Source organism: Perissodus microlepis, chromosome 7 (genome assembly GCF_051167445.1).
Source record: "Perissodus microlepis isolate ML-2025 ecotype Zambia chromosome 7, ASM5116744v1, whole genome shotgun sequence".
Lineage (NCBI taxonomy): Eukaryota > Metazoa > Chordata > Actinopteri > Cichliformes > Cichlidae > Perissodus > Perissodus microlepis.
In genome coordinates, this window is record NC_140467.1 from 53,321,368 (window position 1) to 53,347,827 (window position 26,460).

The 26,460-nt window shown below is 38.4% G+C and overlaps 1 protein-coding gene across 5 annotated transcripts in view; it reads left to right on the forward strand.

Moving 5' to 3' along the window:
- The first annotated feature begins 3,262 nt into the window (after positions 1-3,262).
- ttc28 (tetratricopeptide repeat domain 28) overlaps positions 3,263-26,460 on the forward strand; it is a 152,902-nt gene continuing 129,704 nt past the window's right edge. For 4 of the 5 annotated variants that reach the window (XM_084935944.1, XM_084935946.1, XM_084935945.1 and 1 more), the window contains exons 1-2: positions 3,264-3,534; positions 12,856-13,218. In XM_084935944.1, the coding sequence (XP_084792070.1) occupies positions 3,505-3,534; positions 12,856-13,218 (393 nt within the window). In that variant the 5' untranslated portion in view covers positions 3,264-3,504. Of the gene's footprint in view, positions 3,535-12,855; positions 13,219-26,460 lie in introns of all 5 variants that reach the window. The other variant, XM_084935948.1, reaches the window with a different exon arrangement.

Below are 26,460 nucleotides of genomic sequence, written 5' to 3' on the forward strand. Positions count from 1 at the left end.
CCTAAAGTGTAACAGAAATGTTGGTAGGTCTTAGCAGGACACCATAGTTTTTACTAACTAAGATTTAATAAGAAGAGCATTTTATTGAGGTGTGCAAGTTCAAGAGCCAGCTGTAATAATCCATGCTGGCAAACTATAATGACTCACTGCAGTAACTCAATTCAGCTGAGCCATTGTTAAAATGAATAGTAACACATGTGCTTTTCCTGAGATGACAGATGGAGATATCTGCCATGAAAACACATCTCATTAAAAAGGAGGAGCTTTGGCTGTCCTGGAAGAAAGGTTACTGTTGACCTCAGTATTCACAGAATAAAATCATGGTTGCAGTTCTGTACCCTATACTGTAGATGCGTTTTATATTCATGTTTCAGCACATGTGTAGCCTATTTGTAAGTATTTGCACTGTACTGTACAAGTTGCAGAATGCTGCAAATTATGTTGTAAGTAAAGCCATGAAAGAGAAAAAATTACTTGTAATTAGCTGTACATATGAAATAAATGTTGAAATGTACTTTATGTTGTAAGATGTAAAAAGAAAAAAATAACTAATTAGATTTAAAAACAGTAGTTTGTTAAGATATATTGTTAAATGTTAAGATATATTGTTATCATTGTCTTCTTTGTACCTGTTAATTTTATGACTTGAATGCTATATTTTTGCTACGCTGTGAAGGATTGCAATGTAGATTTTGCTTAATGTTCTCAAAATAATTGAGATTATTATTATATATTATTATTATTGTTATTACTTTTGTTAACAGTTAAACGAGGCAATCAATATCATTCTCAAAACTGTATGGTAAATGTGAGGCCAAGGACTGCAGTGATGAATGCAGCTTAGGCTAAAGACTGAAAGCAGTTACTAGCAATACCCAGAGTAGTGTTCACTAACAAGTTTGCTTAATCTATAAGAAAAATGTAAATGTTAGAGTTATGTCAGAGTTACTTCAAGCAAACAAATAGTTTCTCCCTGTTTTGCATAGACCTGCTAGCTAATTTTAAGTTTAGCCAAACTTTCAAGATTTATTTGCGCAGTGTAAAACATAAAATGAAACCTATTTAACATCTTGAGAGTTCCAGATCTTAAATGTCACATGTTGAGCTTTAGAGGTGTTTTTCAGTAGGCATCATTACTGCCATAAAAACAGAATCAGACTGGCTATTATCCTGCTTCTACTCTTTAAGTTAGGCATCTCTTCACATAAACGGCATATGTCCAGATCACAAGCATGAGCGTAATATTTAACTATACAAATAAGAAACAAAATGCATTTATAAAAATGACGGCCTCAGTTTTTTGCCACAAATGAGTAAGTAAGACATTTGGCCTGCACTCTCTGCCTCTCTGTACTGGCTGCCTATGTCTTTTAGAGTTCATTTTAAAATTCTCATGTTTGTTTTTAAATACTTTCACAATCTTGCCCCGCCTTACCTCTGTGAGCATCTTCAGCCCCACACACCCTGTCAGTCTCTCAGGTCAGCTGACCAGCTGCTCCTGGAGGTACCGAGATCCAGGAGGAAGCTCAGAGGGGCCTTTTCTATTGTGGGTCCTGAATTATGGAAAAATTTGCCCTTGCATGTTAGAGAGGCCCCTTCACTGTCCACTTTTATTCTTTGGCTTTTAACCTCAGTGAGACTTAATTTCTCTTGTAACTAAATTAGTTATTTAATTAAGTATTTTACTTTTTCTTTTATTTGGCTTTTATTTATATCTTATGTGATTTTATTATATAGTTCCAATGTACAGCACTTTGTGTCAGCTGTGGTTGTTTTAAAGTGCTTTATAAATAAAGGTGATGATGATAATGCGGGACACCTTTGCGACCTCGCTGGATTTTTTTTTTGTGCAATTTTGCATGCTTTTTTTTTTTTTTCAGTGCATTGTGTTCTGCGTCCTGACCTGACCTGAATACAGGGTTTGATCTTTGGTTTCATTGTATAATACTGGACTTTTTTTTCCTACAAAGGTTGGAACTTTGAGAGTGTTTAAAAAAGAGATAAAAGTGTGAAAATGTTAATGCCTGTCTGAGAAAAGTGTATAAAATGTGTAGTGAGGGGCTTTACAGCCCTAAAACATCTGTAATAATTGTAAAAAAATAAAGCTGGCTACTTTGTGGATTTCACCTATCGCGGATTATTTTTAGAATGTAACTCCTGCGATAAACGAGGGACCACTGTATATGCAAATGGGGCTTCTTCTGGATGATTCAGAATGTGGGATCGTCACGTGGTTCCTTTAGGAGACAGTGCTCAGTTTTTTGTTAATGTCTGGTCAATAAATGCTTTGATCTAAAGTAGTTTTCACACCACAGTGAAGTGTACAGTATTAGTAGTTAAAAGTTAGTAGTTTATGTATAATTCCATAAAATATTCAAAAATCAGTATCAACAAAGAGCCTTGCCTACCTTCTTGATATTTAAGTTTGTATTACCACAGTCAAAGAGGCTAATTTGTTTTGTTAGTGGGCCATCTTTAATATACAGGTAACATCGGGTAACTCTTTCCTTCCACCCAGAGCATGCCTCAACTTCTTCCTGAACTCTGTGCAACATTCTTCTTTCTTCAACTTCTTTCACTTACTCCTTGCCTCTGCCTTCACTTGCTTCCTCTTCTTAATGTACAAAGGCATCCTACAGACAACCATCTGATGCTGCTTAGCGACATTCTCCTCTGACACCACCTTGCAGTCTCCTATATCTTTCAGATTGCACATTTTGCATAAGATGTGGTCCCTCTGTGTGCACCTTCCTCATCTCTTATATGTCACCCTGTGTTCTTCCCTCTTCTTAAAGTGCATGTTTAGTACAGACATTTTCATCCTTTTTGCAGAATGTACTATTATCTATCCATCTGCATTTCTCTAACACCTTACCTACTAAATACCTCTGTTCCCTTTGTCTACATGTCCATAGAATTTTGCACCAATCACAATAATGTTAATAATGTTTCTTCCAGTCTAAAGTCTTTTTAAACAAACGTTATTTTTAACCTTATAGGGCACTAGCACTCGGAGTAGGTGGCTATATTCTACAATAGACTCCAAATGCTATAAAATAATATATTTTTAAACAAGTCCTCATTCGTACACAAAGTATGGCTTCCTGTTAACATACTACACCAACACAGTGTAAAAGTCTGCTGAAATGAATATCTGTCAGGTAACTCAACTCCTCTCTGATGTCATGAAGAGTAATTGAAACCTTGCTGTGAGCTGGTGAGCCGACCGGATCCCCGCCTCTCACCGGACAAAAATTCCGCTATGGGGAGAAGTTCGCCTGTGGGAACATGGCGCACGCAGTCTGGATTAACTTTCACTCAGAGAAACTTTGGAGCACCGCTGCATAGCACACAAGCCTCTCACTCTCAAGTTTATTGGTAACATATACCGCTGGATAACCTACAGTGGACTTGTACCCTGGCTTTGGATTACTGTTTTTCTCTGTCTCTCTGCTGCTGCTGCGGGATGAAAGTTTAGAGCTCTGGTCGCCGGATTTAGCAGAGATGGAAAAGCCAAGAACGAGGAAAGAGAAGGTAAGGCTAGTGGAAACAGTCGCTTTATCTTGTGGTTTCACAGAGGACACAAACCGCGGCTGCTCAGCGCCATCGGTAAGAGGCTGGGAAGAGAAAGAAAAGTCGCTTACACACAGACATCTCACGATGAGCTGCCATCGTGCAGGGCTTATTTTGAAACATGGAGTTCATAGACAGCTCCATCTGAGCTCTGACAGGCTCATTTATACCTGTGGATGTTGTGAAACAGATTTTTTTTTACTAATACAACTAAAAACAGAATAGAATAGAAGTGCATCTTTACTGCATATATTCCTTAAATGCATGCAAGGAAGACTAAAAGGGAAACGACATTATAGGAACACCATGGAATACAAAAGACATAAACAAAGGAGCTCATTAAGTTGCCAACTGTAATTTTACTGTAAGATGTTTTTACAGCGTGAAATATATCAGAATGTAGAAAGCAAATTAAAGTGACAGTAAAGTCAGTACAAAAAACAAAAATGAAAGCGTCAATGCGCAGACACGAGTTTCAGAAGTTTCATTTACAAAGTGACAGGGATTGTTTTTTTCAGAGCTACACTGTGAAATTGGCAGGACATACTTTGTTATACAGACTAAAATAATATTATATTTAAAATGTAGCTTTAAAATGTAAAAATTGTCACTTCTATAGAAGTGACACAAACACTTGGGATGATATGCAAGAGATACATTTAAAGAACAATAATTTGCAAAAAAAAAAAAAAAGTAACCTTAACTGAAGAAATTACAAGAATAACATATTAAATGTTAAACTCAAGAAACTTTGTCTAAGGTTTTCCTATTCTTGTAGTATGATTTCTTTGGCTATACAGGTTAAGGACTCCTGTGTCCTTGCATTGGTTTCATAATGCGACAGACGGTTTTCTGCTGCGTGGAACTGTCTTGCTGAAATAAGCAATGCCATCTTTAAAAAGTGAGTAGATTCTTGCTCCCCCCAACTTTTATGTCTTTAAAATACTTGTAAAAAGTAATTCTCTAAGCCTACCCATCTAAAGGAGAAGAAAAGAGATAGAAGCAATAATGATGCCATAAAGAGTTTTAAAGTGTTTTTGTGGATATTTTGTTGACTTCAGTTACATAGGAGAATTTCACTACTAAAGAGGCATGTGCCACTCTGTCTAGACCTCTTGCCCCTCCTTTGCCCCACCATGTAAAATTTTCTAGATCAACCACTGGCAAGAGTCTAAACTATTAGATGATTTGATAATAATCACCAGGTGTGACTGGTCAAGACCATTTTTCTTTCTTTTTTCTCCTTTCTTTTACTGTATACATATTTGTCAAAAAACATTCACAATAAAATGTGTATTTATTAAATGCGATATCTTATCAAAAGCATGTTTATGTGAAAATCTTAAATAACCAGTGTTGGGACTAACGCGTTATTAAGTAACGCGTTACAGTAACTACGTTATTATTGTGGTAACGAGCACGGTAACTAGTTATTATGCCAAAATCAGGAACGCGTTACTCGTTACTGGGATTTAGATAGGCTCGTTATTCGTTACTTCGTGTGGTGGCTATCGCGGAGCTTCCACAGATTCAGTAACATTAGCAAGTGGTGGATGAGAGAAAGGGGAGGCAGGAGGAGCAGAGACCCGAGGCAGCCGCCGGTCCGAGTGTCAGGTGAACTGAACTTCAGGTAAGAAGTTATGACCTGCAGTCTATCTGGGTCAGATATAAACCAAGTTTAGTTGGAGTTTATTTTCGTTATGCTGACTTTTTCGTACTGCGTGCTAGCTAGCATGACGGGGTTTCTATACAGCTGGGTGGGTGCTATGTTACTGATGTTGAACTTTATTTTGTTCATATGGTTAATTATTAGAGTTGCCAACCGTTCCCTAAAAAACGGAATCGTCTGTTATTCAGAGAAAATATTACGCATTCCGTATTTAGGTGAAAAGGAACAGTTTGTCCCGGACCTCAGCTACAATGAAAAAGACACAAAGCTGGAGTTATTCTGTGTCTTTGCTGCATAGCTGCCTCTTCTTCTCTCACCCTCCCTCTCCTGTTGCTACTTTAATCATGAAACTGATCAATGATCAGCTGATCGGCTTTTCCCTCTTGTTTATTTATCATCCGCTTTGCGCCAGAAAGAGGAAACCACCGGATGTCGCGTTAAACAACAGCAGCACGTTTGATCAGCTGTTGTTAGAATTTATTTAATATTAATTTCTAGTATCAGCTGATGTTTGCTGGAGCCACAGCTATAAACCTGCTGGTCATGATGTCGGTTTGTATATCTGGTGAGTGGGAAACCAGATGAAACCAGGAGATGTCCTTACTGAATCATCAGAGCTGAACAGGTGATGGAGAAACAGGTTTACCTTTTAGGTGACATGAATGAGTTGAAGGGAAGTTATGAACTGTTTCTGAGAGACAAATAACACCAGGATCCTTTTCTATGTAGCTGACAGCTGGTAACTGTGCAGGGGCGGGTCTAGCAAAGTGTCGCCAGGGGGGCAGGTAGGGCATTAACAGGGAAAGGGGGGCACAAAGAAATACTTTCTTATTCTCATTTCAAATGTCTAGCTTTTAATAAATAATTATCTGAGTCTTACAACAAACGATTGATAGATTGATACATATATACCATCAAAACAGTGTACATCACTGTCACAACAGCGTTTGTTTTCATTCAAAGGCTTTATGATATTTGCTATAATGGCGGGCCGGTATCTAGTCAAAACGCCCGGGCTGATTTTTTTGTCCCAGTCCAGCTCTGTATGCAGCTCATCTGCAGTCTGGTGTTGCCTACATCTTCCTATTTGGAAGGCAGAATTTCTGAGTACAATCAAAAGCACCACGACTGCAGTTTTTGTGTTGGATGTAAAAAGCGCACATGACGCTGTGACGTAGACTAGAATCATGGCGGCGGTCAACGACGGTCCAGGCGTGGGATTTCTCTCGTGGAAATATGCACATTATTTTTTCCTTTGGTAGGTGGCACAGTGCACTTGTGGCAAGTAAGCAAGCTAGAAGACTGGCACTCTTGCTGGGTATCCAGTTAGCAACACATTAACAAGAGAAGTCTGAGTAAAACCAAAGTTACTTTCCCTAGTAACTAGTTACTTTGAAAGTAACGAGTAACTTGAAGTAACTGAGTTACTTTTGATGGAAGTAACTAGTAATGTAACTAAGTTACTAATTTAAAGTAACTTACCCAACACTGTAAATAACTGATTATTTGTTTTATTCTATAAAGTGTCAGAAAATAGTGACACATTTCATATCTTTTAAATAATCTTTCTGAACAGTCCAAAAGCTCAAATATATTTTTGATATTACAACTGACTGACAAATAAAAAAAAAATTACATTACACCGGAGAAACTGAAACCACGCATGCAGGTACATTATAGTATCACAGTTGCAACTAACTGCTAATATTCAGATTAGTCAGATTTCCAGTACCTTTCAAACATAATCTGAACTATTCCATCTTTGTTGCCCTTAGCATTATGTCACACATTTATACATACAGCTGCATACAGCTACAGCTTGTTTCATTGACGCCCCATCGACGATATGACACATTAAAGATCTAACGGCCAGTTTTAGGCAAACAGTTTCCTCTCTTTCAGGTACTCGTCCCATCAGTCTCTTTCTGTCTCTATATTTTTACCAGGAATGTACTCCCTGTGACCTGGGCTGAAAATGGGGCTGGGAGTAGTAAGACAGAACAAAGGGGAAGTGTGTGTTTGTGTGTAATCTTGGAAGGACTGCCACAGGATATTCATGTTGTGTTCCTGTCGTTTGGCAGTGTTGTTCCTCAAAAATAAATTCTTTGTAAACTTCTGGAATGCAACCTGACACTTTCTTCTGTAATGTGTGTGTGTGTGTTGTAGTTTTTGCTCTACAGCCGAATGCAGAAAGTACATATCAGCAGTGACACTTCTGATAACCTGTCTCCTGAGTGAGTTGGTGCTACTGTCTACACACTGGGACAGCTGTGTGTGTGTGTGTGTGTGTATGTGTGTGGGTGTGTCTGTGTGTAAGCAGCAACATTATTAATAAGCTGCTACAGGAACATGAAACAAACAGATGACTCAACTCTGCTCCTCTACAAACCAGAAATGCTAATGCAAGTCACGTGAAAAAAAGTATGGCCCATAATAATAGTAATAGTAATAGTAATAATAATAATAATAATAATAATTATTATTATTATTATTATTATTATTATTGTAGAACACAGCATTCAGCAGCATTAGCCATGCTTGTTCTTTCTTTTTATAATTCTACTGTCAAGAACTTTAACATTTTGTTTTGTTTTGTTGCAGTTTCTTTGCATGGTCTCACATTGGTGTGAATTTGTTGGGACATCTATTCCTGCAAAAATTGTGTCATTGTGTTAACACACCTGAATACTCCAGACCAACAAACCTCTGCTTTTAAACATGTAGACACACAAGTCTGTAATGCAAGACTGAGATGAACCTACATGGTCAAACCTCCAGCCAACTCGAGCAGATTTTCATTTATACGGTAGTTTATATGTAAATAGCTATAGAAAGATAGAGGAGAAATTGGGCTAGAAAAAACAATCTGCATTCAGGGAAATGTAAGCAAGCTCTGGTGACTAAAATATCACAGATAGATTTAAAAACAGACATAAAAACAAGGTGATCATAACTGATCCTTTAGATGAACTGGCAGGATTGTTTTTGTATTGAGTGATTAGCCAAATAAGCACTTAACCATTTGATACATTAGACTCCAGGTTTCTATTTTCCATTTTTTCACTCATACACAAACATATCCTCTCCATTTGGAAACAAAATATTTTACCCACAGGTGCTACCACACAACATTACAGAGAAGTTTCAGTTAAGCCAGAGCTCTGTTTAAGAACAGTGTAACACAACAATGTGTATAACACAGCTATCAGTGGAATGTGTATGAATGCAGAAGTCCACTTAGAGTAGTTTTTCTTCTTGCACTCTACTAGTTGCATTCAAGTTCAGGAACAGTTTTAGTTCAGTACAGACAATACTGTATGTGATATTCTTTATTTACCTGTGTTTTATGTAACATTCATCATATCAGAACTAGAACCTCATAACAACCTGGAACATTAATGAAAATAATGTAATAAAAGAGAAAAACAATGAAAATTAGCATTTTCACACATTGTTGTTATGTGGAAACTTGTGTATAGCAGTGCTCTTCTAAACTGTGGCTTACACTGAGACTTTAATCAGACTTTAATCTTTACAGCACATGGGCACACAGCAGCAGCATCTTGTTTTCAAACAGGTCCCAATATATATGTAGCTGTGGTCAGAGGTTTGCATACATTAATCATGGGCATGAATCTCGTGGGAACTTGGAGCTTTTAGTGATTTCTTCAAACACTGCATTTTATATAGTGGAATGGTTGCACAGCATACCTCTTTAATTACTTTAAAAAGCAAGAATTGGATGCACACATTTGAATTTATTTTGTGACTGATTCTCTTCCGAATTTTTCAGACAGAACTTTTAGGCAGAGCCAAGTGGCATAAGGCATCCACTTTGGCATCATCAGGTGATGCTCTTGTGAGAATGACAATTAGCACGTCCAAGTCCAAGGCTATGGTTCTCAGCAGGAAAAGGGTGAAGTCCCCACTCTGGTTCACGGATGAGTTGCTGACCAAAGGGGAGTTTAAGTATCTCAGGGTCATGAATGATGGGAGTGGCAGATTGATAGTGATGGAGAAGCCCCTGAACAAAACTTGACACTCTCAAACTTGATTGAAATTTGTAGCTGCTCGTGTGGACAAGCCACAGAGTAAAGGTTAGGCTTTCAAACTTGTACTGTACTTGCACTGTACCAGCTTTCAAGCATCATGGTGGTAGTGAATCTAAATTCATCATGTTCTGGGGCTGTTTTGTTGCCAATGGTACTGATACATTGCACAAAGTGGATGAAATAATAAAAAAGGACCGAGTTTCACCTTAAATCAGCACTTAGATGATTGAAACTTGGACACAAGTTTTTCTAACATGATAATAATCACAACAGGCGTCAAAACTGCTCTCCTGTCTTCATCCGCTCACCCCCAACTGATCGCAGCAGATGGCCACCCCTCGTTGAACCTGAGTCCTCCAGAGGTTTCTTCCTGTTAAAAGGAAGTTTTACCTTCCCACTGTTGCCAAAATGCTTGCTCATAGGGGGTCATATGACTATTAGGGTTTTCTCTGTTTTCTTTGTATTATTGTAGGGTCTTTACCTTACAATATAAAGCAGCTTGAGGCAACTGTTGTCGTGATTTGATGCTATATAAATAAAACTGAATTGAATTGAACCGAATAAAGTAGGCAACCATTAAGTTTCCAGAATCGCCCTCCCAAAGCCCCAAGCTCAACCCTATTGAAAACTCGTAGACTACACAAACAAGGTGGGTCTGTGCCATGAGACCAACAAATTTAAATCGTCTCTCAGTTCAAATTCATGTCATTAAAGTCATTAAAGAAGTATGCCTTACAATCATTTCACTCTGGAAAAGAACAGTTCAATGAAATCATTAAAAGTAATTTTAAAGCCATTACAAATCACTACTATGCTCTTAATGTAAAAGTAAGTAAATGAAAAAAACAAACAAACATACAGGTAGATGGCAAAGAATCAAAAATATTTTAATAAAAAAAGTAAACAGGACGACTGCTTCTCAAAGTAGGAAGAGAAGCCATGCAAGTAATGAAAATGGTTTGTTCTCAACAGGTAAATTGTTCCAGTCTGATAGTCTTTAAACACAAAAGCTCTTTTACCTTATTTTTTATAAGCAGCAGGAACAAGAAACAAAGCTGACTGAAGTGGCTAACGTGGTTTGGAGTTAAAAGCAAAGGATACTAAAATAAAAAAGGATAATTGACATGAATACACGTAAATATAAGTTCAAGTCAATATATTTGTGAATGCAATGTTCTCCTCAACTGTTTTGTGTTATTTTTTTTAAGTTTATCATGAATATTTGATCTGTAAAAAGTTTTTATAATTCATCTAATTCCATTTGTTTACTGAGTCAGCTTACTTATAAATACATATATGTATTTCATGTTTTACTTTATCAGCAGATATTAATTAATGAGACAGTATTCTTCAAGAAATAAATCATTGTTAGTTCTTATGTCACTCATGTGATATATGCATACATGAGGTGAATAATCAGTACACTTCCAAAAACCTTCATTTCCTTTACTCCTCTCAATCCACTGTTGGGTGATGCATTTGCAAGTTTTAGGAATCCTTCCAGTCTGCATATTTTAAATGCGTATCCAAACAATTCAGTGTGTGTGTGTGTGTGTGTGTGTGTGTGTGTGTGTGTGTGTGTGTGTGTGTGAAGGGAAATAGAGAGAGATAATGAAAGCCTTCGTGTAAGCACTGGTGAAAGGACAAATTTGGAAACACCAGATCAGAGAGGGAGGCAGCATTTCAATGTTAAAGCTACAGAAAGGGAACTTCAGTGTGCACATTTTACACAAAGTTTCAGAGACGGAAACTAACAAGAAGAACAGAGCCTGTATCTTACTAAGTCTCTGACTTTCCTCCTTTCTGTCTCTGTAACTCTCGGAGGAATTCAAGCTGGTACCAGTGTGCAGAAAGAAAAAGTGCTGGCACTAGTTTGGTATCCCATTTGCTAATAACTACTGGATCATATCATGCAAATGAAACGGCTTCAGTTTGGTGTTGTGTTGGATAGAAATCTGCATGCGGGAAGGTTTTTTTTTTTTTAATAACTTTTGTAATAGCACTGAAAGAACATTTTCTTTTGAAACAACACTGTGAACAGCTTTTTTATTGAAACAGCTAAAAATATGTGATAGCTGGGCTCAACTTTTGTACATGTCACCCTTTGCTCCTATGTACCTCAGTTCAGTGAGATTTGAAATAGCTGCTACACCCAATAATAGTGCACCCAAATTCTAAACAAATCACCCGATGCCTTTATAAAACACACAAATACTAGCATCCAAAAATACTATATGAAATAGTTTTTTCTGGTGCTTTTGGTCACATGCTGTAGTCATCCTCCCGAATGGCCGAACTTCTCACCCCATCTCTAAGGGAGAGGCCAGTCACCCTTCGGAGGAAGCCCATTTCCGCTGCTTGTATTCGCAATCTCGTTCTTTCGGTCACTACCCACAGCTCGTGACCATAGGTGAGGGTAGGGGCGTAGATCGACCGGTAAATTGAGAGCTTTGCTTTTACACGCAGCTCTCTCTTCACCACAACAGACCGGTACAGCGTCCGCATCACTGCAGCCGCTGCACCAATCCGTCTGTCGATCTCCCGCTCCCTTCTCCCATCACTCTTGAACAAGACCCCGAGAGACTTAAACTCCTCCACTTGGGGCAGGGTCTTGTCCCTGACACGGAGTTGGCACTCCACCCTTTTCCACTAAAAGGGCTATGCAATGAAAATTCTAAACTTCCTAATATTAACATCTATGTTTACCATGGTAACGTCCATCAATTCAATTCCACCTATGCAGTTCAGGGTCAGGCTCCTCCAGGGATTAAACCAGGAATGTGTGCAAACCACTGCAATACCGCAGCAATATAATAATATGAATAATTAGTACAAGTTCACCAGTTAAGCAATGATTAAATGAAGCATTTAGACTATTAAAATGAACAGCATCATGGTTGTTTTGTAGAGGTGATGTCTGAAGAGCAATGATATTCATCAGTGGGAGATGGGGAAACCCAAAGCAGCTACCTTTGGAAATGAAATTTGAACCCAAAACCAAATGTCACAAATCTCAGTTCCTCTAATGGCCACTTGAGGCTGGCTCCATAAGGTAATCAATCCCCACAGGGTGTCTTGTTAAAATGCTGAACATGCATTAAAAACATGCTTACATCCTGATATGGAAAACTGTTTTGACAGTTTGTATACTTCTCCTTTCACAACACTGCATGCTAGGTGAATCGATTTTATAACTCATCTATTTGATTGACAATATGCTTTCATGATAATCATCATTGCTATTGGTCCTACAAATGCTACTAAAAGAGTTTCTGCCCATTAAGACAGGAAGACCTGCTGTTTCATGGTTATTGGCACATGATCAGTTTTTTTATATGCAGGGTCTCTACCTTCAAATAATAAGTTGGCACTATATAAATATGATTGAATGAAGTAATGAATTCATTTGTTGATGGTGATAATGGTTTATTATTTCATTTGCCAAAAATTTTATGTCAAACAGTGAGTAAAATAAAGATTTCTTCTCTAGTTGCAAGACATTTAACCCTGCTCTTCCCCTTTCTCCCTTTTTCTCCTCCCTTTTGCTTCTTCTCTCCTCAGTTCTCTCTTTTTGGTTCTCGCTCCACCAGCAGGACCACCGACCCTTCTTCGTCATCGACCTCTTCTCCTGCACCTGTGATCCTTTCAGCCCAGATGGTAAAAAGAGCCGATCGACTGTCTGGCACTGGACCCCCAGCCCTTAGCAAAGCTGAATTTCTTGAGCGGGTGCGTCGCAGTAACCAGGCCTGCCAGCAGGGGGAATTTGAACTGGCTGTTCGCCTTTACAGTGAAGCCCTGACTGCCGATCCCCAAAACTGCATTTTGTACAGTAACCGCTCTGCAGCATATCTGAGACTGGGCGAGTACAGCACCGCGTTGGATGATGCAATCAAAGCACGACTCATCAACCCCAAATGGCCCAAGGTAAGAGGTTGGACCCTTGGCCAATCACACATTTCAAATGAGATTGTGGTAAAGTTGCTGTTCCTGAGACTTTCTTAAATGGATGTGAGAAGGATGTATGGCTTGTGTGTATACTGAAAAGCAAAAAAACTGCTAACTATAAACACTTAGAATCAATATGCTATCCTCTGTGAAAGCTCAGCCTCATTTTGGAGGAGTTTATGCACAGGTTGTCATGTGATGGTGATCTTTGATCAAGTTCATTTTTGAACTTGGACTTTAATGATCTGCGTGCAGCTCAGAACGAAGCAGACCCTTATTTTCTCTCTTTCCTATCAAAATCTCGTCAGATGGTGTGTTTTTCTAGAGTTTGAATTTTTAACAATGTGTGGCAGCTGAACAGAGGTCTACTATTTAGATGCTGCAGCCTGCTTGTTGTGCTTTTTATAACATGTTGTTAAGTTTGTCCTATAGTCTTTCTTTGTTTGGCAGCTGTTTAAAAAGGACAGCACACGCATAGATCTCAGAGATGTCCCTGTAAATATGCAAGGATTAGGAGAAACATTGTGATGACAGTGATGATAGAGAGATGGACTATTTACGTTCACTGCTAATGTATCAGTACTATTTTTTTCCTGTCGTACAAAGATCATATTTTGGATATTGAACAAGTATGTAACAAGTAGGTCTCTCAGTTATTACACATTTTTTCTTACTATATCACAATCCCAGCATTGTTAGTGAAGGAAACAATGGTGCTAACACCCAGCAACATGCTTCTTATGGTCTCATGTGGGGGCACTATGACCAGAGCCACATGACCCACAGTGGGCAGCCCACTGTGGGGATAAATACTGATGGAAAATGTAGGCAGATGTTCACTAAGCAAAGAGGGGCCCACAATGTAACTTCTGAGTCCCAGAGAGCAAAACCTCTATTGGGTTTGCCCTAAAAACAAAACAGAGGCGGGGGACAAAATGTGATCACGTAAAAATTAGGGTTGAGACTATCACTCTTGTGCATCGCAGAAAGTACATTTAAGTACTTCTTTACACTTGAAGTGGCTCTCTACATCTTACAAAACAGTGAGCACTGAAGCACAGCAAATGCTCTGTGAGTCTTTTACAGCCATTCAGAGGAGGAAGTAGGCAGGCAGGAGACTGGGTTTGCCAGGCTACCTCTGTCTGGACAGCTGGGGCTCGGCCAGTTCGACTCCACTTCCTTTCTCTGTGAGAGAGAATGGACGGAAGTGGTGTGTGTGTGTGTGTGTGTGTGTGTGTGTGTGTGTGAGTGAGTGAAAACCTTGCACGGTTGTTAGTTTGTTTTTGAAACCCTGGCTAGGCCTTGGCCTGAGTTTGGCACTTAAAGACAATAACAGAAGCAGCATTCCTGTGTCTGTGCTTGTATAGTGGCGGTGTCATAGCAGTGTGCTTGCTGCAGCATTTGCTGTGGGTCAAAGGCAAGATCAAGACTAATGAACTACCAATAAGAGGGGGTCTTTCTGAAGGGGGGGGGGGGGATTTATTTCTGCTTGAGTTCCTTCTTTCGGCTCTTCATCAACCCGGCCTCGGTGTCTGCTTTTTTTCTTTTCTTCTTTTCTGTGAGCCTCCCACAGCTTGCCCTAGTGCTGCCCCTGTCGACTTTTCTGTTGGCACAACAGGCTCAAACACACAGTCTCTGTATCACAAACACAAAATGAGTCGACTCCGTCGTGGGAACTGAGGGGTGTAGCTGGTCAAAAGTCGCTTATATTTGTGTGCTTATCTGGATAACAACACCGTACAGAAAAGGAGGACTTCTTTGCATTTTTGATTTTGTTTTCGTCCTTTTCTCTCTCTCGTGCATTCAGTGCAAAGATTTGAGAAAGCTTTTTGTTTCTTTGTGATTCAAATGAAGTTACATCACAGACGTAAAATTGCTGCAGGAGCGAAAGCCTTTCTTGTGAAAGTGTCTCTCTTTTGTAGATCTGGCTCTTTTGCGTATGAATGTTTTCTGTCATGCCCACACGGGCTTTGTGTGTTTTTGAGAAGTTGTTAAGTGCTTTCACAGAAGCTTTTTCTTTTTCTTTTTTTTTCTCCTGAAAACAGGTGCATTACTTATTCAAATATCTAAGCTTATAGCAGTATGGGAAAGTTTTGCTTCACCACACAGACTGCCGTACTTTTGGGTCCCACAAGTAAAGACGTCTGCTTGGCATTGTAACAGATTAAAGGCTAGATAACTGATCTTGGATGAGGTATCGTTTATGGATCAGCTGAGATTATGATGCTGATGGGAAATGTTTTTGCTGAAGAGTTTGTTGAGCCAAAACCAAAAATCTAAATTTATCTCTAGAAAATCAGGATGTATTGTAGGGGGTCAAAAGAGTGACTGACTTACTAATGTAGCTCAAAGAACACAGAACACTGCACAATGATGGCAGGAAAAGCGTTTTAAATAGGCAAAAAATATAAATCTCAAAACGCAGAGAGCCAGCAAGAGAAAACATGGTGAATATAAACCTTCCCATCAGTCTTGTCCATCATTCTAGTGAGAACGATTATTCAGTTTAAAATATTCAAGACAGTTGCCAATCTTTCTAGGAGTGAATGTTCTGATAAATTCACCCAAAGGTCAGACTGTGAAAAGTAAGCAAGTAGCTAATACATTTGTTATTGTGCACAATGTACTTTTTAAAATACTACTTACAGTATGTGCCCTTTTTGTGCTTGAGCACGTGCCCTCCAAAATATCAGTGACTGTTGAACTGCTGTCCGTCCAGTTATCGTGACTCATTATTGTAGGGTAAAGCATTCTTTGCTTTGTTATCTTTCCTTGCATATGAAAAATGTCAGTGCAGGTGTTTGTGAGACATTTTAAGCTTTACATTAACAGTAAGAATTGATAGTGATTGTACAAAACCCAGAAATGTGGAAAAGATAAGTTACCTAGTTTTGGTTTGCTTAAGAAATCAGCTCAGAAATCTGAACTTTAAATATCATAAAAAAATGGGTTTTTTTTGAAGATTTTTAAATACCGCTGCAGTGTAGTTACTGGGAACTGCGAAGTCATTTAAAATGCAATGACTTTGAAGGCCATTTGAGTGTGTGTGAGACACTCCATAGGCCTTGAAAATAATAGATTAGTGAAAAACTAGTAATCAGATCTATCTGATGATATAATTAATCAATGATTGCACTATTAATGTTATAAATATACTACTAATAATCAATATTACATGTACTGCTTGTAATAGTCCCTCTCTTTATTACACTATACACTGAATACACTTTATACACTGGATTTGTGGCAGAAATCTGAAAAGAAGAATATGTCAAATTAAACCAATGCTTTCTGTGTCCCTAAAAATCCTCTAAAGTAAGCAAGAATTTAGATTTTTGTTAGTTTGGTTATACCAGGCCTTTAACTATTTGGGTATAAGTTTGATGTTACAATCCGTAACTGTTCCTACATACTCCAGCAGTTCAATGTAGGAATCAGTGGAGATGATCAGTAAGGATTCAGTGGGTTCTCTGCTCTGAAGTAGGAGCCAACCAGATGGCAGCCAGCTATGGCTGTTTATGCAGAGGGCCGTGGAGCTGGCCCCGCACTGCTCAGGCTTCCCCTGTCATTAAGAAACTACTCTGCAACCACATGGGGCAAAAATATTACCAGCATACGTGCAGAGAAAGAACAGCCCTGTTTCTTTAAGTAGGTCTTGGGGCTTAAAATGTCCTGTTTAGGAAGCTTCCCCACATGACAGAGGCTATATTATAATGTGATCTAAACAAGGCAAAACATTCAATTTCCGCATGTTTGGGTTCCTCCCTGGTTGGGTGAGTTTAAGGTCCTATGACCAACGTTGTGTTGATGTGATTTTAATGTCCTCTGCTGGTTTTGTGCTATAAGTGAATCTGTGTCACGGAGAACTCAGCGTGGGTCAGTAGGGTAATCCAGGACTTACTGCAGAGCATGTGAGGTGAAGGAGGAGTCAGTCTACAGCAGGGAAACATTTCATTGTGTATGCCCCACTGTACATTGAACCACACTGTTGTTTTCTTTGTGTATCAATTTGATCATTTTCATCCACCAAAGACACTGGTGGTATTGTCCATTGTATTCAAGCATATAGTTTTTCAGACCAGTTTCAAAAAGTCATCTTGATCTGAAATTCTGATTCAATTAATCAATCAAAAACAAAGTTGACGGTGAAAAGAAGCAGTGTAAAAATGTTTTTCACTATTTTTGACATTTAACATACAAAACAATTAATTGGAAAAGCAATCAAGAGTGTAATGTAAATAATTGATAATGAAAATAACTGTCAGAAAAATAAACAAACCTTTTGATTTTTGTTGTATTTCTATTCATTTTGCTTTAATTTTTCAGCAGTTTTAGTCTCTAAATGAAATACTGAATTTTCATTATGTCAATATGTACTACAAGTTAAGTAAATAAGAATAGCTCATTATGCTTTATTTTTTAAATTAATTATTTGTTTCTTTTGTTAAGAAAATAAATATGTTAAGAATTTCATTGTTAAAAAGGTTTTACATTTGCTAAGAAATAAATCAGTACGTCATTTAAAAAATTATTTATTTCACATAAATTCTTAGTACAAACAGTACATTTCAGTAGTAAAAGAAAGATACAGACAAAGGGACTGAGTTCATTCTTACATTTCAAGTTTTTGCAGCAACCACTAGAGAGCAGCAATGATATGTCAGGAAACTCCCCACTCACAACCTCTTGGACAACAGTAAAGGACTGTCTGCCTATGTCTCTATTTAAATAATCATACTAGCCCCCCCCCCTTATCGTTATCAGCAGATAAAGGCCAGATGGAGCTACTTTGCAGCTTTTCATGAAAAGCAAATGTGATAACATATTTGGAGAAAAAGCACACACCAGCAGTACTATATCACCTGCTGCTTACTGTGTGCCACACACACACCCATACTTATATATATCCTGCAGACTGTAATGACTTTTAATTTTGCCTAGAAGAGCAGTGGGCCTAATTGCCTGGCATTAATTGGGAGATATGCTTCTACTTCTCTACTTGCAGCATTGGTTTATATACACTCTAGACTTGACCATAGCTTGCTGTCTCAGCAATCCTGCTTAGCTACTGCAGTTTGTTAACGCGTCCTTTATCCTCTCTCTGCGTACATCTCCCTTGCACACAGTTGGGTGCCTCGGCTGTCTGTGCAAAGAGAATTTCAGTGAAAGAAAAAGATAAGAGCAGTGGGAGATAATGAAAGAGTGACTCAGTTGGACTTGAACACAGCATGGTGTGACTGCTATCAGACTGTGAGCAAGTAAAAATGAACATCTCAGGATCAAGATTTTGGTCTCAGCCGTTTTTAAGCAACAGGGGTCTTATTTCTGTAGATCATTTCTATTGATTATGATGATATTCTGCGCGAGCTAATTTTTGGGAAGGACATTAAGATAGCTGGAAAAATGGATCTAGTTTGCTTTCTTTATTTGCAAAGGGAGAAAAATTAGATGTGCCCATGAGGCACATCTGGGTCTTCAAAGAAAAAAACAAAACAAAGACAAACTGCAATTATTTAATTATTGAAAAAAAAAGAAGAGGAAAGATCACCCGAATCCAAACTGGGAGCTGGTTCCACAGAAGAGGGGACAAAAAGCTGAAGGCTCTGCCTCCCATTCTACTTTAAATACTCTTGGAGCTAAAAAAAAATCAGCCAGCAGTCTGACCGAAGTCCTCTATTTGGGCAGTATGGTATTATGAGGTCTTTAAGATAAGATGGGCCTGATTATTCAAGATATGGTATGTGAGGAGAAGGATTTTTAAATTCAATTCTGCATTTAATAGAGTGCCAATGAGGAGAAGCCAATTCTTTCTAGCATGCTGATGATTGCTAATTAGCATTATACACAATGTAAAAATGAATAGAAACTGATGGAAATATTATTAGCTTTTGGCTATTTTGAAATAAACAACAGTGTTCTACCTGTTGCAGTGTTGGCCTATGCTAAGCTATGCTTGTTTAGCATGTGGCTAAAATGTAACTTAACCTTATCCTAACCCAAAGTTCTTTGCCAACCTGATTGAAGTAAAGACGCTAAAGTTACGAGATCACCACAGTGATTATTCTCCGGGGATAAATCACTGTGATAAACTGATAAATCACTTTTTTGTGTGTAAAATCTAACGACAGTCCACCTAGTGTATCTTGTTGTTCATTCTCTCTCTCTTTCTCTCTCTCAAAAAATGCTTAACTATGTTTCACTGAAGTACGGCTTTGCTTCGGGATTTGTCATCCTTGCCACAGATGTTGCGATTTTCTTCTTACATTCTGAACATTTGGAATTGAGCAGCCTCGGAGTAATGGAGCAGAAAAAAAGAAAACCTGAGAGAAAAGAGAAGAGAGATAAACAGCAAGAGTGAATGACTCACTAATGACAGGTTGTATGTTGCTATTTCCAGGCAGAGGCCGAGGTTAATGAACAATCAGATCTTTGGGACTCCTGTAATGTCTGTGTGGGAGTCTCTGGAGGCAACCGGGTTTGAGCTTCAAAGAGAGCACTTCTTGTAAATGTGATAGGAATGTGTACAATATAAGCAACATTCGTATCCTGGCAGGCAGCCTCCTTTTTTTTATAGTACACATAATACAGTTCAAAACTGCTCAATTAGTCAGTCTCGGACTCTTCATCTCTTCATGTGTGAAAATGTTAGTTATCGTTCTCTCACTCTGGACGACACCACGGGGAAAGCGACATATGAGGATGAATCCTGCAGATCAAAATGCAAATAATTCTTACAACAAAAAATACTACGTGAATAAAAATAATAATAAATAATAATAATGCTAATTGTATTGTGCAGCTGAGGTTAATGAGGTTGATGCAATTAGCATTTTGGGTGTTTGTTAACAGCAGTTCAGCTGCAAGAGCTAGAGGAACTAAACACTAAAATAATTACCTACAGATTTTCTAGACAAAAAAACCCTTCATATTATTGTAGTTTTTGCAAGTAGGGTACCAGAAATCTGTCCGAATTGAAATAAAACAACATTTATGTCCTTTTGTTCACAGGCTATCATATTTCTGGCCACAAAACACCTGCATTCCACTAATGCATGCTGATGGATGATCAATCTGTCAGTCAATGTGTAAAACCTTATGCATACTTTCCTCGCATTAAATCAAATACAATTATAAGCTCATCTGTTTGGCAGGGCCCCAGTGACACTGCCAGGCTGCCAAGCATGGGAGCTTCACTGGGCATATGTACCACCAACTGTCTGTCTGAGCTGGCACCCGTGTAGTGTATCAATAAAAACAGAAAGATCATACAGTCTACATGATCATGTTTATTACATGATCATGTAGACTGTATGATCTTTCTTAGGAGGAGAATGTCGAAGTCTTGCATGACACAATGTGCAGGCATCAAAGGATTAATAAATGTGGAGCTCAACAGTTTCATAGCCAGACAGGGTTAATTCTCTTTTGTATGTTCCAGCTTATCTTCAACTCAAAAAAAATGAAATTGTATATTAATGAAACTCTTGAAAAGCTGCCTGTGCCTTTATTTTACACAGGAAGCCTGGAGACATGTTACCTGACTGAAATGTGGAGTCGTCCAGCCGATAATAAATGAAACTGTTCCAGCACCGGAGTGTTGAAAATGCAGGGATGCTTTGTTCACTCCATCATCCAGCAATAATTGCTGAATAACAGTGTTCGAGCCAAAGGTGTGAATTTCTGTAGAATGCTATCAGTACTTACTCCTCTCTGAAGCTTTTGCTTCTGTAATATTCAGAGGCGATAGAGGAGTGTTATATCAGTTGGCTAAATATGACCTTCACAAGTGTCCTGAGGGACGAGAGCAGGCTCAGTGTGCACCACTCCAGTGACACGCCTGTCAGGCACAAGCTGCTAATATAGTCAAATATCAGACGAGCTGAGGTTACCTGTTGGTGTGTGCGTGCGTGCGTGCGTGCGTGTGTGTGTGTGAAAGAGCATAATAGCACAATTTAATACAACCTTGCCATAAGGCATGAACAAATCAAATTAGCTATTAGTTAGCACTAGCACATAACATAACATAGAAACATAAATAGAACACACACACACACACACACACACACACGCACACACACACCTTTCTTATCTTTTCTGTTGACTTCATAGTGTAATTTATTTTCTCATGGACACATACAAGGCTGAGCGTTGTTAGCTTGCCCAGTGGTGCATGCAGTCACTACAATCTGTGTAAATCTTCTACACTCAGGAATATATTTATGTAAACATTTTTCTCAATTTTCTACTTATGAAATTGCATTGGAGCAACAACGATCGCTATTTTAATGACAAAAGAATCCAAATTTATCAACATAATTTCCCTCATTCAGATTTCATATTTTGATTTGTTTTTTTCTTGTTGTTTGCATGAGCATTATTAACAGCAGGCAGCTGATTAAGTGGAACTTATACTACCTTGTGATTATCCATTAGTTTATCCCTGTAAAAACCATTTGAAGAGGTTTTTATACCTCTTTTGAAGACAAAAAACATACATACAATTTAGAATTCAAATAATAATGCTAATCAATTCATTTATGCATTATTAATTTAGAATAATTAACTTAAATTCATGCTAATGTATGGTGTAAATTGCTAAATATATTTTGGGGAAAGCAATCATTTGAATATTATCATTTAATGATCTCTTTTGTAAAAATATTTACAAGTGCATTAATTGACTTTGAATGTGATTTGCAAATGCCTGAAAATTGTTTAAAATATTATCATTATAATATGCGAATATCCTATGACTTTGTTTCTTTAGTCATTGCAGTAAGAGCTGGTGTGTTGCTGAACACATTAAACCTTGAACTTATGGCTTGGGGGGTGGAGAGTATGGTTTTATTAGCCTATTACTGTTCAGTACTGCCAGCAGTGCAGAGGTGTTGACCCCTCACTCCTCCAGATCCTTCCTGCTCTCATCCAGTTCTCCAGAGGAAGAAATCAATGTCGAAAGCTTTGAGCTCTGTTACTAAATCAATACCTTTTTCCTTAAACTGCACAAACGTATGCACAGATAAGTGCAACACAGATGCATGCACAACTGGACAGATCTGATAAGCAAACAACCTCCCTCTCCACGTTATTTGGTTTCATTTGCTGCACCTAGACTTTGACCCTTGCTCACCCCCATGTGATCATGTTCTCCAAGAGCAACACCCCAGCATCTGACCTTTGACCAGCCCTTTCCTTTACAGCCGAGGATGGGTTTGTGGTCACATTGATTTATTTTGTGTTTGAAAGACAGAGACAGAGGTGCTGAAGGTTACAGAGGGGATATAACAGGTGTTTTATGGTCAGATGACCATGATCACAAATAGTCAGCTGTAGAAGAAGTAGTCAGATCCTTTACTGAACTAAATATCATTTTTTCACAGTACCCTGTGAAGGTCTGCACTCAAAAGTTTAAACAGCATAATGTATTTAATTGTTAATGGGATCTAAAATGCAGTATCTCATGTTTTTTTTCTGTCATACATATTCTGCTACAGTAATGGATGGCCGTATTAAATATGGCCAAAGGTTCATATAATGATTTTAGCGAATAAAATCCTTGTGAGTCTAAACATGCTCTAATAGGTTTTTTTCTACTTTCGCAAAGAATCACAAACCAACATGCTTTTGAAATTTGTGGTTTGAGGACACTGGCTCAAGGAATGGTGTCTTTAGAATAAATATTCTGCAATAAAATATCACTTCTGTCTATTATAATATCTATTATAATATGCATGATTTTTAAAGATTATTAATATTGATGCATGTATTGTGTACATATATTTAAGCTGCTTGAGGTCGACCTGTTGAAGTTTGACCTATTTTATATTTAGTGAACTAGTTCAAGTGGCTCATAATGGATTCCTGTAGCTCAGTCAGTGAGTCAGGTTTTCTGCTAAAGATGGCTGATTTGGTGCTGGTATCTTCTGTCCCCATGTGTATACATGTAGGCTGTTGTAAACAATAGAAAATATTTACAGAAAATCTTGATTGCTTTGGCCTTTAAACTCTTAACGTCCAACAACTTGGATAAGGTTAAGGCTAAGTTGCATTTCAAATTCAAGCTGAGTGCATTTCTTAGAATTAGAATTTAGGTTGAAATAAGTTTGTATGCCTGCGTATTAATGTTATGTTATTATTATATTAATATGGGCTGAAATACAGTTTACTTTGTACAGTAGCTGGTAGATAAAAGAGTTACCTTTTGCCTTTGTACTCTTTTCAGAGCCGGTACTTTTTCACTTACCTTACTTAAATAAAGAAAATCTGTATTTTAACTATGAGTATTTTTAACACACATATCTGTCTGTGCTTTTGCTAGTTCTGCTTATGTGAATGTAGGCTTTAAGGTTTTCTGTGATGAAAATTCCATTTAAGTGACAAAGCAGAAATTAACGTAACCCTAATTCTACCACTCGAGTGCTTCTGGACAGGAAATGTGGCAGTGAGAGCAAACTTAATAGAAAGTGAAGTTGTAACTATGAGGTGACAGACGGTGAAATATTTTATGCCAGCCTTTGGTAGTTAGTATGATTTGTTAGTAATGTCTGACACATTTAGGTTAGTTGTCTGGTATTGAGGTTCAATTTGTAGCCCCACAGAGCAGCGGTGTGCGCTGCATCTTAAAATGATCTGTGCAGAAACTACCCAAACCCAATGTGTAATCATGTCTTTAAAAACACTAACAAACAAACATATAAACAAATTGAATCAACATGCAGCAACAGAGTGAGGAAAAACATTAGAAGAAAAAGTGTCAATAAGAAGTAACAGGATTAAAGGATTTTTTTTGCACAGCCACACAATGATGAGTCTTGGTATAAATGCACCACTTTCCCCATCCAGCTGATTGAGATCATTTCTGATTAAGGAAAGGTCTTAATCAAGGTTCTTTTTGCAGCTTTCACTGTTAGCAGGAGATATATAATTCATCAAAGATTTTAACTATACAGGGAGTGCAGAATTATTAGGCAAGTTGTATTTTTGAGGAATAATTTTATTATTGAACAACAACCATGTTCTCAATGAACCCAAAAAACTCATTAATATCAAAGCTGAATGTTTTTGGAAGTAGTTTGTAGTTTGTTTTTAGTTTTAGCTATTTTAGGGGGATATCTGTGTGTGCAGGTGACTATTACTGTGCATAATTATTAGGCAACTTAACAAAAAACAAATATATACCCATTTCAATTATTTATTTTTACCAGTGAAACCAATATAACATCTCCACATTCACAAATATACATTTCTGACATTCAAAAACAAAACAAAAACAAATCAGCGACCAATATAGCCACCTTTCTTTGCAAGGACACTCAAAAGCCTGCCATCCATGGATTCTGTCAGTGTTTTGATCTGTTCACCATCAACATTGCGTGCAGCAGCAACCACAGCCTCCCAGACACTGTTCAGAGAGGTGTATTGTTTTCCCTCCTTGTAAATCTCACATTTGATGATGGACCACAGGTTCTCAATGGGGTTCAGATCAGGTGAACAAGGTGGCCATGTCATTAGTTTTTCTTCTTTTATACCCTTTCTTGCCAGCCACGCTGTGGAGTACTTGGACGCGTGTGATGGAGCATTGTCCTGCATGAAAATCATGTTTTTCTTGAAGGATGCAGACTTCTTCCTGTACCACTGCTTGAAGAAGGTGTCTTCCAGAAACTGGCAGTAGGACTGGGAGTTGAGCTTGACTCCATCCTCAACCCGAAAAGGCCCCACAAGCTCATCTTTGATGATACTAGCCCAAACCAGTACTCCACCTCCACCTTGCTGGCGTCTGAGTCGGACTGGAGCTCTCTGCACTTTACCAATCCAGCCACGGGCCCATCCATCTGGCCCATCAAGACTCACTCTCATTTCATCAGTCCATAAAACCTTAGAAAAATCAGTCTTGAGATATTTCTTGGCCCAGTCTTGACGTTTCAGCTTGTGTGTCTTGTTCAGTGGTGGTCGTCTTTCAGCCTTTCTTACCTTGGCCATGTCTCTGAGTATTGCACACCTTGTGCTTTTGGGCACTCCAGTGATGTTGCAGCTCTGAAATATGGCCAAACTGGTGGCAAGTGGCATCTTGGCAGCTGCACGCTTGACTTTTCTCAGTTCATGGGCAGTTATTTTGCGCCTTGGTTTTTCCACACGCTTCTTGCGACCCTGTTGACTATTTTGAATGAAACGCTTGATTGTTCGATGATCACGCTTCAGAAGCTTTGCAATTTTGAGACTGCTGCATCCCTCTGCAAGATATCTCACTATCTTTGACTTTTCTGAGCCTGTCAAGTCCTTCTTTTGACCCATTTTGCCAAAGGAAAGGAAGTTGCCTAATAATTATGCACACCTGATACAGGGTGTTGATGTCATTAGACCACACCCCTTCTCATTACAGAGATGCACATCACCTAATATGCTTAATTGGTAGTAGGCTTTCGGGCCTATACAGCTTGGAGTAAGACAACATGCATGAAGAGGATGATGTGGACAAAATACTCATTTGCCTAATAATTCTGCACTCCCTGTAGCTTCCTCAGCATGTGCTGGAAGTGGGTGCGAAGCACTGGTGCATTTGCTGTGATTTTTTTGGTTTTTGCTCCACCTTCACTTGACAGTGCAGAAGGAGGAAATATTTCTGGTCAGTAACTTTACCACCATCTGCAGAAAAAAACATCCCATTATTCCATAAGAAGAGATTTGTAGCCTAAGAGTGTCAAGCTGGGAAATGGAAGGAAACAAAATCTGTAAATGAAAAGTTATTTTTGTATCTAAACCTAACCATGGCTTAATCCTATTGTTTTCCAACCCATTACATTTTCAGGGTCATATTGTTGAAGCTACTGGCAGCTCTCAAGGTGTCCAGAGTTGTTAGTACTGTGGTATACCAGCTGCCATATGCCGCCAAGAGCTAGTGCTCCTGTATGAACGAGAGTGACAAATTCTGTATCAAGAGAGCAGGAGAGGTAGTGGTGGCATTCACAAAACTGTCAGCTACGAGACCACAGTTTGTCTCTTGTGTAGGAGCTCTGTTTTTGTGCTGACTTTGACTTTGTTTTCATTCTGTTTAGTTTCCTTCACATTTTTTGCCTGCTTGTTTTTGCTGTTTGGTTAGAGTTAGATTCCAAAACTGCTAAGTTTAGTAAAAAGATCATTGTCATGGTTCAAACACCTGCTAGCAAGGTAAAGCTTTCTTGCTTGAAAATAACACCGGAAGAAACCCAACGGATTAAAATGTGA